The sequence below is a fragment of the Diadema antillarum genome, unplaced genomic scaffold (assembly GCF_040938485.1).
Source record: "Diadema antillarum isolate AM-2024a unplaced genomic scaffold, OU_Dant_1.0 seq00000628_RagTag, whole genome shotgun sequence".
Lineage (NCBI taxonomy): Eukaryota > Metazoa > Echinodermata > Echinoidea > Diadematoida > Diadematidae > Diadema > Diadema antillarum.
In genome coordinates, this window is record NW_027271549.1 from 4,529 (window position 1) to 18,682 (window position 14,154).

The following is a 14,154-nucleotide window of genomic DNA, read 5'->3' on the forward strand; positions in this document are numbered from 1 at the left end:
CAGCTTAATAATATACTAAAAATGATGAATACTGCTATAACAGATATATTTCCTCACAACCAGACAGATTGTTTGAGGCTTGCATGAGCCAGAACAAGCTACAACTATTAAATATGAGCAAGCATATTCCAAGTACTGGTATTGAATTGCAACAAGCCTACAGGTGGCAGGAATAGCTAGTCACAAGGCTTTGATGCACACAACGTTTCTTATCTGAAAGATTATAACCAGAAGTTTTTAGCTTCGATGATTATCTTGTAGTTTAGCAATGTGTGGCTGTGCTCGAAGGTGAGCAATCTTTAAGATACTGTTGTTATGAAAACCACAAGACATGGGGGGGGGGGGGAATCCCCCAATCAAATTATAACATCGTGTAGACACAATAATCAACAAACTCAAAAGTTGGCGCAACCTCTCTGTGGAGCATATTTCTCCCCTTAGCTTCCAGGTAAACTTCCAATGCATGTTGTACATTTATGTATCGTCGCACATTATCATGTTTATCGCTGATGCAGTGTGAATGCACTTCTTCTGGTTCTTTGGTTAGAGTGGGACTCTTACTCAAGTGTCGTGTGTGGACACGTGCCATAGTTTTTAACTACAAGCTAAGCATCAAGGTTTAAAACTTCGAGTTAATTCTAAAGATTGTAAACATCGTGTAAATCAAAGTATCATCTTAAAGGAAAAATTCCAATTGATAATAATACAGAAGTAACAGACTCATTAGTCACATGCATATGAACACCATGGCCTCCATACAATAAACCGTTTCTGTGATGTTTTCAAATTCTATGCTTGCTTTGTTCACAAAACTATTGCTTTCCAACTCGTTGAAGACGAGTTCCTAGTATACTCAGGCAGGTGTCTCTGGGAAATGTGTGTTATACAAGAATCAACCCATCCTCCATGGGTTAACAACTACAAAGCTTGCTGGAGTCTTGCCCTTCCTTGGCAACAATTGATAACGCCATGCGAATTCCTGCCTAAGAAACTTAACCCGTTGAGGATGGACCGATTTTGCTACAACACACATTTTTCCATAGACACTTGCCAGAGTATACTTGGGACTCGTTCTCAATGGTTTACTTGGGGGGAGCAGGCAAATAATCTGGTTGGTTAATATGCTGTAGAAGCAACATCTATGAATCATAATGAAGTTCACTCCCATTATAATGAAGATGGTCGTAACAAAACTCTTGTTACAGTGAAGTAAACATTCGGGCCCCCCAAAAAATCATTGTATCTACATCTCTGTACACTCGATTGTTCAGCTATAATGGAATTTTGATATTATGAAGAAAACTGCCGGTCCCAAGGACTTCGTTATCATGGGAGTCGCCTAGTTGTATATTACAAAAATGATCCATTCACTCTGCCATGTTATGAACAAAAGTCAGTAAACTCATGAATTACACTTGTGCATGTCATATGGCATACTCTCGTTACTGGCAGTCTTTTTTCTCATTATTTTGTTCAGACAACATGCTTTTAAATTTTCTTTCTTCTTTGGGGAGATTAGTGAATGTAGTATGGTTTAAAACAGGACTTCCGCCATACAGTTTAAGAAAACAATACAATTTCCAATTGCACATTGCACATTTTGATCAAGCACTATTAGAATAAAACATTCATAGCACCCCATTACTTTTTCAAGTTTATGAAAAATATATATATTTCCAGAAATATTGTCTCTGTGTGGTGAAAAGAAAACAATTCCACAATACTCGGATCTCTTGGTAAGCCTGTAATTCTTTATCATGTCCTGATCAGAGGTTCTTCCATCATTCAATATTAGTGAAAACAAAAGGGAAGGAATTGTCGCATTCACGCTCATCAACTATATGCAGCTTTGCCAAATACTTCACCTATTTCCTGCACAGGCTTTGACAGCCCTACATCAGTCAAATTGACAACGGCAGCTACAACAATTCCCCTTGGAAGCCCATTGAGGGCGCTCTTCGACAATTCCTTCTGATTGCCGTCCAGTTCCACTGGGTCATTGCTCACAGAGTTAGCCTCGCATTTCTCACCGACGCCATCCTCTGGGCATGGGACTATGGCCATCAAACTGCTGAAGCCCATTGCTCCACCACTGTGAGAGACAAAGTGTCGTCGGGGTCGGCACTGACCATGCTTCTGTTCTCTCTCCACGACAGCCCAGCCCATGGCGTAGCAGGACTCATTCGACGGTTTGGATTTGGCATTGGGGACAGGTTTCCATATTGTTTGCATCGTGCTTTGTTTCAGCAAGCCCGGTAGATTTTCTGAATCGAGAGAACAACAAAAACAAAACAAAAAAAAAATCATTTAAACCTGATCATACTAATTCTTGGTTGTCTTTCAGTCTGCATACACATGCACTCAGTGTGGATAACACCAAACAGAATGTACAAGGACATTGTTAACACAACATTCTGCAATGATGATGATAACTCTCCTAGAAATATATTTGTAAGAATACCCCTATGTCTGTAAATTAATTACCCTCAGATGAATTCTAAAGACGTTGACAATTAGCAATAAATGATTAATACTGCTACACTGCATAAGAAATAGTCCATTATAGTCCTTCCCTTCCCTCAATGACCTCTTTTTTTTTTTACAAACTGGTATTAGCACCTCAGCAGATCCTCTTTATATCTGTATCAGCCTAAACAGCAAAACTAACTTGAAGACATGCATCTTCGAAATTTGCTCAATCATGTTATTATTCCTACATCTGCATTCTGTTATTGTCTGTGTAACTCCCACGATTTTATTTCTTTTAGATTATTAAAGGAAATAAGTGATGCCAATTAAATAGAAGCTGGTATGTGCTTGATGACACACAGCAGCCATATTGCTGATACACTTACCTTTGTCTTCTGGAGACTTCTGATAGCTGTACAGCATGGCGTTGCCAAACTTGATCAGGTCCCCCACCGTCGAGAGGTATCCGCCCCCTGCCCACTTGTAGGACAAGTCGACGTAGGGAGTGTTTTCCAGTCGTCCCTTCTTGTTGAACTGGTAGCCCCTGATCAGAGTACAAAAGGGAAACAATGCAGTCAAATTTTCTGTGAAGCATGAAGCTTAATGTGTACCTCAAAGTTTCCATTCAAAAGTTGCACTTGAGTATAACACATAGCTCAATCTTATCATTGATTGACATCCCATTCTGTTTTTAGATTTTTGGTAACTTTGTAAAAGTATTGCATCTCCAGTTCTATCAAGCACAGCTTGATAAATTCATCCATTCGTATCCTTATAACTCATTCATTTGCTTTGAAAATTGATATTTTTGTAGCAACATTAAACATGAACAGTCCTTTGAGTCATTGAGGGAGTATTTGAAAATTGATGAGAATTACAGAGACAAAATGCCACATAAAAAGAAAACAGTCTGGCAGGAAAGACTCAAAACATTGTAATTCTCATCAACATTCAGACAAAAAAAAATCTCTACGAATAATTCTTTATCAACAGATATACCAGATTAGTGCCTGAGCATGCCTAGTCAATTTTCTATTTTATTTCATAATTTTTTTGCACCATTTCTATTCGCGCATCCCCATGTTGTTACCATTATATATCACCTATGTTTTATACAATGTAAGTGGGGATGGCAAAAAGTAAGAAAGACATATCTTCCTTAGAAAGTGGTTGGTGATTATGCAATGCGACATGAGTCAATTGTCTTCCTATCTGCGCGGCAGATCTCGTTTGGTACATGCTTCAAATATTATTTTTGAGTGGTGGCATCGACCGTGGCTTCAAAGGAAATAAGCCCCTTGTGACTCCATTCTCTTGAACCTCCTTGCTCATACCATACCTGGCCCTGTGGTATATGATTGGTATGGGTTTGTCAGGCACTGTCTCCTTGAGGTCCATCTCTGTGAGGAGTGTCTGCATGTAAGCCAGGAAGTCCTTGCCAGAGGCTGCCTCCACTACTGCACTAATCAACGTCCAGCCATGTGTGGTGTAGAGGTACTTTGAACCTATGGTCAGTCAAGACATAAAGTTAGGGTTGGCTATCAATGTGCTTATTTACTGAGTCTGAGACAAGATACTGTAAAAGCTGTTATTTTGGAGTGCAGATATTTTCTTGAGATGTCATTTCATTTCCTCAAATTTGACACCAAGGCCACTGTAAATGCACTAATGCCTGTCCCTTCATGACACTCGGAATTCATGGCCCGACAATGATTCGCAAAATTCACAAAAATCAAACCCTTGTGAAAATAACAGCTTTTACAGTAATTGTTCCCATTACTGCATTGACAGGAATCAAACAGAAGAACACAATGTCTGCAGTACAATCACATAGCAAAGGAGTAGAGATCTTCCATTTTTTTCAACAAAAATGAACAAATTCTGATGTTCAAAGTCCCCATTTTAACGAACCCAGATTCCTTTGGAATATAACCTTGGAATACAGGTGTAAGATGCCTCACTTCATTCTAAAAGTGTTGTGGTGACATGACATCATCAGACAAAGTAAAGTGGACACATAAGATACACTGTCAGATAACCTGTGTAAATGATGACACTATCTTTGCTCCATGGTACATGTATATAAAAGTATAAAAAATAAGAAACAAGAGCAATACTCCCCCCCCCCCACATACACACACACTAACACTGGTGATGGGCTAAGATTATTTACATTATGCTCCACATGAACATTCTTACAGTATGTGTGAGGTATTGTTTATTTAATATATTACAGTTTAATTTTCCAGAATAATGTTTCCGGTGCCTATGCACCCCCTACAAAAAAAAGAAGAAATAATAAAATTATAACAATTTGTTCAGAAAAAGTACTGTTTTGGTGTATTATATTCTGATTTGAATGCACTCAAAAAATTGTACCAACAACAACAACAACAGCAATACTAAAAATTTGCCAGGCTTTGTTCTACAGAACGAGCTGTAACTGAACTCACCTGGTTTATGCACTAATGGATCATCCTTGAACAAATCCAGGGATTTACGGATGGACTTGAACTCCCTTTTTGACACCATTTCTTCAAAGGAGCTGTCAGGCACATTTTGCTTTTTATCCACTTTCTCTGATTTTGGCTTGTCCCCTTTCTCTGATTTTGGCTTGTCCCCTTTCTCCACTGAAACATTCTCCATTTTGGTGTTGGAAGCATTTTTATTTTTGTCCTTGTCCTTTTCACTAGGATTTTCTTCTTTCTTGTCCTTCTTCTTCAAGTAAGATTTATCATAGTGACGAATTCCTCCAAGGTGAGAAAGGAGATGTCTTGTTGTCATGGTAACCTATAAAAGAGACAAACCTGTAAATAATGAGAGACCCATGTGGACATGGGGTCTATAGGTGACCCTGCATCACAAAACCACCAAAAGCTGACAGACATGGACTTCTAGTTAAGGGGAGATTCTAAAAGAGCAGATTCAAAGCTTTAAAATGATGTATAACTCTATACAAATGGGCTTTCCTAACCCACGTAAGTAATGGGGGGGGGGGGGGGGGGGGGGGGGGGGACTACACGCTCGAAAAGAGGTTTTGAAGATTTTTGGTCTACTCAAGTGCTCAGTCACACCAAGCTGTGCTCTGTGCAATGAATGGGACAAACAGCATGATGTAAAACTCTATAGCAACCCCACCAAAGGAATTATCAGATTAAGCTACAACTTTGCACACTCTATCAGCACATTCTATCGATGACTAAAGCTAACTTTCAAATCAGTAGCATCATCCTTTCAAAAGATATTAGAGTTGAAACTGAAGAATGTGTAAAGGGTTTTCAAGAAATGAAGAGGGGCTTCTGAACCATGTGTAATCACACTCTTGTACAGAAAAAAAAAGTGTTCTAAAAAAACCCCCACATAATTTCCCATTTGTTATATAACCCAAACTTTAAGATTATGTAGACAAATTGCTCTTTCAGAAAATATACAAGACTATAGATTGATTTGGATGACCTAGTTTACCTATTTTGAGTTCTCACATAAAATTGGGAAAAGGGCTTTTGGTTGATTTGTGAAGAAGGGTCACACATGAGAATGGAAATTTCTTAATCTGAGATGAAAGATATCTGTCCCAACTATGTAGGCTTCTAATCTACACATATATGAGTAGTAAGATTAAAAGTAGCAGAATACGGAATAGGATGCAAGCACACAATGGTTTTATCATCTCATGGTCATGCAAAAAGTTGTACACAGATTTGGATGAAACTTGCAGGAAAGATTGAGAATGATACAAGGAACAGATGATTAAATTTGGGTCATGATCCGGAAATTTTTATGGATTTCATGAAGGGTTTTCAATATTTTGGCAGATAGGGTCAATGAACTTGGGGGTTCAAGCTGCGCATTTTTGAGGTTTTTATACACGCGCTAAAGTGCACGCTCTAGTTTCTGTTAGGGCGAGGCACACTGCGCAGCTGAGGGTTATGACGTAACAAAGGCTCCCATATTGGGAAATTGGGCAATTTTTCAGTATGTATACCTATGGGTGGAAATCACTAATCTCTATGGAAGAGCCCAAGAGCTTTTCCCCAGTGGTGGAGAGAAGAAAAATTTCTTAGGGAAGAGTAAAAGATCATCGGTGGAAAGTAGCTGCTTGGTGGAGGTCTGCGCTCTCAGAGTGCTTTTCTGTTCTCCGTGTTTTGGATTGACTAAAACACGGAGCACAAGTCACTATTAAACCTTATCGCAAACAATATCTAATGTCTACTGGCTAAAAGACAATATAAGGAAACAAAACAACTCTACCCACCTTTTCTCCTTCCCATTCCTTCTCTGGGAAGCTTGGAACATAATCCTGCACCGGTTTGTCCAGATCAAGCTTGCCTTCCTCCCAGAGCTTGGCCACAGCTGTCATGGTGAGCGACTTGCTGATGCTGGCGATTCGCATCACATGTTGTGGACCGCAGGGAATGCGGTTCTCGACGTCACAGTAGCCCAGACCTGGGTGCAATGCAGATAGGAGAGAAATCAAGTGTGCATTACAAATGTTGCTTCAAGAATAAAGTAATTTCAAGTTTGCATTATTATCAGTTTCTCCCACAGACATCCACACAAAGTACTGTAAAACGAGGAATGTTCGCATACATTTTAATTTCCTGAGAGCCAAGATTCGCAAAATTAAAATGCATGTGAAAGTTCTTGTCCACACTATATGCATTGAATATTAGAGGCAACTCGCAAAGATTTCATGCTGCGAAAAAGGCCGTCGGCTCCAATTCATGAAAATTTCATGCCGATAAAATATATTTTACAGTACTGGTCTTTGCAAGTGCAATGAAAGGACTTGTACATTCTACATCTGTGTAATCAAGCAGTTTGAGTGATATACACCAGAGATATAAAAACAGCAGCATGTAATTGTGACTGATGTGACTCATTCTTTGGTCCATGTGTAATTTAGTCAAAGAAGAGTTGAGTCATACATTTTTTCATATGACTACAGCTTTAAGGAAATAGCCCCTTCTTTTAAACCCAAAACAAACTCTAAAAGTGGATAACATATTCCATCCTGAGAGCACTGAATTTGGGAGCCACACTTTCATTTGTTAGTGAAAAAAAGAAAGAAAAGGTGACTTGCTCTGCCTAGAACATTGTGAACATAGGCCTCTTTTAAGAATAAACAGCACTTCATGAACAAAATAAGGCAAAAACAAACCAAAGTATGATCAGACATATTATCATAATCATATGACCTACATTGTAAACTGCTCTTTTGGTAATTTCTATTATACATTGTATTTTACTTGATCTTGTTTATTGTTGTTGTTTTCTTTTGCAAAATAACTTTTCCCTTTTTGATAGTTTTTCACAAGAAGATACACAAATGAGGGTTAAACATATTCTGACCACTGATATCACAGTACTAATAAGCTTGAGATTATATTACAGCCTGTTGCATAAAAAAAAGTTTAAGTTTGATATCAAACATGGGATCAAACATAACTCGCTTTCAGCCAATCAGACTGTGTAGGACTTCGTTTGATTATGTTTGGTATCAAACATAACTTCTTTACATGAGAGAGGCCCATATTGTCACCATATTTTTCTGGACTGGCGCAGTGACAGAAAGAGCGCTGTTGTTGTACATCCTGTCTAAAATTTACTCTCTGCAGTATGTTGGAAAGGCAACTTTTTTTTTTCTTTCATCATGCAATGAGCCAGGTGAGAGGTTCTGTAATAACACAGAGTGGTTATTGTCATCATCTTTTTTGTTTGTGTCTATTTTGTTTGTTTTTCTCATTTGAGTCTTTCAACACTTATGAATAAGAACAGTGGCTCTGAGATCTTCTGCTGTAAGGAGAAGTTTCAATACAGTGTGATCCCATTACAGCAAACATGGTTATAACAAAGGAAAAATTCAGGTCCCCAAATCATCATCTATTATCTTTACACACATTTATCTTTGTTCTGCTGTTACAAAATTTCAACATAATGAAAGAAAATTGCAGGTCCCAAGGACTTTGTTTTTAATATTAACAAGAGTCGTCTGCACATGATGCACCCTATTCCTGTAATCAATGGGTTGGCTGACTAGTGAGAACATCATCACAGGGGCGGATCCAGGAATTCTGTAAAGGGGGGGGGGGGGGGGCGTGACTAATATTTCTGGTGCCATTTCCGGGTTTCATTTCATTGTTTTTCTTTTTATTTCTTTTTTTTAAACGAAAAATAAGGGGGGGGGGGCGTGCGCCGGTGCGCCCCCCTCTAGATCCGCCACTGCATCATAGAATGTCTCAAGGTTTCCCTCTGGTTGTACAATGCCTCTTCCAGGAAGCAAAAGGTCTCTATGAACACTTAAATGAAACTCTCCACACCTTGGTATTTGAACCCCATTATAGCTATCACATTTTAAAGGCACATACACCCGCACAGCGCTAGTTTCTTACAGAGACCTATCGACTCCTATTTAGCACTCATGCTTTGACGCATTTCCATGAGCCCGAAGAAGTCCGATCCACTGTAGTCAGTGGTCCAATCACAGTTCGGCTCATGATTCGGCTGATGACGGCAGCTTTAGCAAACTTCTTCTGTGATGTCATACTAAGAAGCATGCACCCTGGCATCACTACAGACTGCATGATGTGCAGAAGAGACAACGAAGGCAACGTTACCTATATGTAGCAACACCCACGCGCTTTACTCTTTGTATCAATGCTAACAGTGATCAGGACTATCATCCAGCAGCGCCCCTGCAACTACAAGGTCTATGTGCCTTTAAGACACTCAACCCCAGCCAGTTTTTCATCACTTACCCTCTGCCCAGACCAGCTGGCAATCAACACTCACTGCAGCAACAATCCCAGGTGCTCCACATTCATCCTGAGGATGCAATAAGGTGCAACATCAAATATTGTGAGATCAACATTCTACATTCTGTACAAGTTCAGCTTAAAACAGGCTCGAAGTAGAGAATTGGTGTGCCACAATACTTTTCCAGATTTTCATTCTTTGTCTAATCATTTTATTTCACTTGGATTTATTAATTTGAAATAGAGTACAGGGAATCTGATGGTACAATTTCAAGAGTCACAATTTGTTAGTGTCTGACAGTACAACTTCAGGGAATGACAGCATAGTATGATATACACTGTAGTAACCAGGGGCAACACACTATGTTTCCTTATCTTATTTCTGCTATATAAATACACTGTATGAATCAAACTGCTCCCCCTCGCACTTGGAAGAGGAAGTGGATTTATTCTTTTTTTTTAATGACATGCATAGGTCCATACGATTTTGACTTCTTTACTTTTCTCATAATTTGGCACTTGTTTGATAAAAGAGTATTTTTGATTAATTGCAAATATAGTATTAATGCTGTGATGCATCATGCTGCTAGTACACGTTTACTGTTTGTTTACTTATTACCTCCACCAAGGAAGGAGCTTTTGTTTTCCAGTGTTGGTTTGTCTGTATGCAAAATAACTCAAAAAATTGTAGATTTGAATGAAACTTGCAAGAGAAGTTGATAATGATGCACAGAATAGATTATTAAATTTTGGCAGTGATCCAGGAATTCTTACGAATTTTTGAAAGATTACTATCTTTTGGCAGATAGGGTCAATGAACTTGGGAGTTAAAGCTGCGTGTATTTGAGGTTTCCATACATACACACTCTTAAAAAAGTGTATGCTCTGCTCAGGCGAGGTGCCGCGTAGCTGGCAGCTGATGTGTAAACAAAAGGCTTCTATATTGGGAAATTGGGCGATTTTCATCATGCCTGTATGGGTGAAATGAGCTGCTTGGCAAAGGTCTGCATTCTCGCTGAGTGTATCACCAGGGATTTCCAAGAGATAGGATTAATTACAGAGCTCACAAAGACGGACACACATTTATCAATTTGAACAAATACAGTGGTGAGCTCATGCATCGCCTATGATTTAAACATTTATACTGTGGTATCAATGTCACCAGGAGAATCGGGCAGGTTGGTTCATTACACTGAGCTGGAGACAAATAATTCTTACAGCACAACATTCACTGCGAGAATCATTTCCCTTTCTTTCCAAAACCTACACCTGTATGACAGTGAGAGAGGACTACTAACATGTCAGTGCTACTATATGCTGCTTCAGAGTCAAAGGAAAGAAGGTAAGAAAAACCTTCCAACACCAATGGTCCAGGACAGGAAACAACCAGAGATTTTATCTCGCCCGAGGAGGAAAGTGATGAAGAAGTTTAATTGGAAGGAGGAGGAAATTGATCAATGACTACCAATCAAGTCTTTCTACAGCAATGTTGACTCTCTATTAGACAAGAGAAATGAGGTATTGCATAGACTTGCAACTGAGAAACCGGCGATTATTGCATTAACTGAGATGTGTCCAAAATTTTCCAGTTCAGATGTGGAGGATGTTGAGTACAGCATTCCAGGATTTGATACATTTATGCCAGAACTGGAACTTCAAAAAAGAGGAGTAGTTATTTACATTAAAGCAGAGCTCACAGCCAAAATGGTTATAGTGCAAGGAAACAAATTTATGAAAAGTGCTGGGTGTAGCATGCACCCAATCATCGTCGTGTAAACTCAGTACACTCATAGGATGCACCAAAGACCCAATAGTCAGTCAGAGAACAACGAAGCACCGTTGGGTTTATTGACTGACATCAGGAAGTTAAATTTATCTCATTATTTACTGGTTGGAGACTTCAGACTCTAGAGAGAGTTACAGCTACAAATTTATGGAATGTATTGTGCACTTACAACCAATTGGTCAATACTGAACACACTTGACTCGGAGGATGGGTGAGTATTATTCTGGACCTTATATTGTCAAACCTGCCTGAAATGATTAATGTTATAAAACTAAAGCCCCACTGTGTAAGAGTGATCACCTAGCTGTAACTTTTGAACTGACGATGTCTGTTACAGAAGACCAGAGGAGATCTGCTCGCTATGCCTACTTCAAAGGAAATTAAGAACAAATGGGGAAGTACACAGAAGACAAAAGATTATTTGACGACGTCAACCGTCTCAATCACGAGGAGTAGAAGAACTTGGCCTGAAAAAGCCTTTGACAGTGTTTCACAAACAAGACTGCTCAAGAAAATTCATGGATATGGAAACAGAGGGGGCAAATCTGGAACTAGATAGAAGCATTTCTTATTGATCATACACAATGAGTAGTACCTTTTTGGTAGTAGGAGCCAGCTCTCATGAAAGTGAAATAACTAGTGGAATTCCTCGGGGAAGTGTTATTGGCCAAATTCTTTTTGTCATCTTCATCAATGACCTACCAGAGATGATATCTTCAATTTCCATGGTTAAATTATTTGCTGATGACACCAAACTGTATGCCTCATGACATGAAGAGAACGATAATAACAACCTTCACGAAGATTTGTTCAAACTCACATCATGGGCCAAAGATTGGCAATTTTCTTTTTTATTCAATTTACCAAGAAATGTAAAGTAATAATGTGCCTTGGAAAGAGAAAACCTCGAGTGAGTTATCGTCTAAACCCTGATGACATATCAGTACAAGTTTCTCAAAGTAACACATGAAAACGATCTTGGAGTAACTTTCGACAGTTAGTCTACACTTCTCCAACCATGTCAACAGAGTACAATATGCGCCAAGGCAAATCCACTTCTGGGATTAATCAAGAGATCCTTCTCTAACCCGGATGAAAGAGGCTTAGTACAATTATCTACATGAATCTATCATTCGTTCATCCTCAGATTACTGCAGCAGTGTTTGGCTTCTATAAAGAAGGACATTGTCAAACTGGAGAATGTACAACGAAGAGCAACAAAGCTGTTACCTTGTCTGAGAGACCCGAGTTACACAGAACGACTAAGGAAACTGCGCCTCCAAATGTTGTCTTTCAGGAGAAACAGAGCAAATAATATGATCCAGATATTTAAGATCTTTAATGGCCTAGATGATTTGCATAGCCAAGATTTCTTCCAGCAACATATAGTACCTATTCCTGGATGAGAAGTCACATACTTAAGCTCTGAAAACTCCACACAAACTCAGACTATGACAAAGGAATTTCTCTCATCATGAAGTCACCCTCTGGAACAGCCTACCACTGGAAGCCATCACTAGCAACAGTATAAACTCCTCCAAATCAAATTTAGAGAACTCAGAAGGCATGGAAATGTGAATTCAACAGTTCAACAGTTAATTCCCACTAATGCTCTTGCCCTATGTATGCAAATAGTAGTGCATAAAATATCTGTAGCAAGACACAAGAGGATGCAGAGGGGCAAATAAGTTGTGCAGTACCCCTTTATTTTTTTGCCAAAACAAAAGAAATAACAAGAAAAAATGGGGGGTGCGTATGCCCCCCTCTAATTTTGTAAAGGTGTCCCCTCTTTATTGAATTCCTGGATCTGCCCCTGTTTTGTATACTCTATGCCCATCATCAGGGTAAATCAAGGTAAAAGTTTAATACAGCTGTAGTTGTATCACTTACTTTAGCTCTCTGCAAAAGATCCCTCGCTCTGCGGATTGCAGCGTCATACTTGTCCCTTGATGTCACTCCAGTTTTCTCTACCCTTTCATCTGTGACCTTGCAGGCCCCTTCTTGTCGCTGAGGTGCTTCCAATGCTGAACACGAGGCCCTGTACTCTGGCAATGGCGGGGTATCTCTCAGTTTGTGGACGGTCACATAAGCGGCAACACCGCCGCCAACGAGAGCTCCAACGGAGAGCAGCAGACTTCTACGGCTACGGCTACCACTGGTCAGTGGTGAGGTCAGCCTTGACCGTAGCTTTGGTATGCCACCTGAAAGCATCCTTGACTTTAATGCTGGCAAAGCTGTTGATAGAGTGCGCTTGCAGAAAGGGCCAGACACAGGGCCTTGATAGGAGCAACTGAACAGCAAAAACCAAACTGATTATGTTTACATACAGCTGTACATATGAAGGCTCCGCATTGCACTGATGAAGCCATTGTATTCCAATAGAGAGGGAGAATGAATAGATCTAGACACTTTATATTTATAAAAGATTATTCATAGAGTTACAGCCACAGGTGTACCAATGAGGTTCGAGAGATGGAGTTACAACTGACTGTAATTATTCAATCAGCTGTTAGTTTTCTATGGATGGACAAAAGAATTCCACAGGTGCATTTGTGCCTTTGATGTTCGATGCTTGAAGCCGCCATCTTTCTGAGCAATCTGAAGATTCATTTTTAACGCTAACATAATATCAGGTATGCAGGGATGCCAAGTTCAAAACATTTTTATGAGTGAGATTTTCATGATTCTGCATCTCGGCGAGCGAATGTGCACGCGAGCGAGGGTGTTGGAGGGGTTTTTCCCCTGTGGCCTCCCACGGTAGGGAGCTTTTTCAATTTTTAGCTCTTAATGGTGTAATCAGGTACATACTAAAGTGACTATTTTTTACTTATTTTGAAAGAAAAAAGGAAAATATACCTTCAATTGCAACTATCACTTTAATCTTTTCAGCTATGCTCCTTATTATAGGCCCAAGTTGCAGACTTTGCCCGATGCGTGAGAAAAATGGGTGTCATGCGTGAGATCGTGAGACAGACCCTAAATGCTTGAGTCTCACTCAGAATGTGTGAGACTTGGTACACATTGTAGCTCTGGGTATGCTGCTCGTTTATATATCAAATGCAATGAAATTTCACCTAATGATAACACAAAGTCAATTCCGTTCAAAAATATGTGCAAAAGTGTAAATCTGAGCCGTATTTTGTG

General features: G+C 39.5%; 1 protein-coding gene across 1 annotated transcript; it reads right to left on the minus strand.

Annotated features, from left to right (window-relative positions):
• Positions 1-1,789: 1,789 nt before the first annotated feature.
• Positions 1,790-13,098, minus strand: LOC139736160 (serine beta-lactamase-like protein LACTB, mitochondrial; the record flags this gene model as incomplete). The annotated part of the gene is made up of 7 exons (XM_071646891.1): positions 1,790-2,264; positions 2,856-3,013; positions 3,809-3,974; positions 4,923-5,259; positions 6,725-6,915; positions 9,228-9,294; positions 12,901-13,098. Coding segments are annotated over 7 exons (1,548 nt in total), but the record flags the coding sequence as incomplete, so codon positions are not given.
• Positions 13,099-14,154: the final 1,056 nt, after the last annotated feature.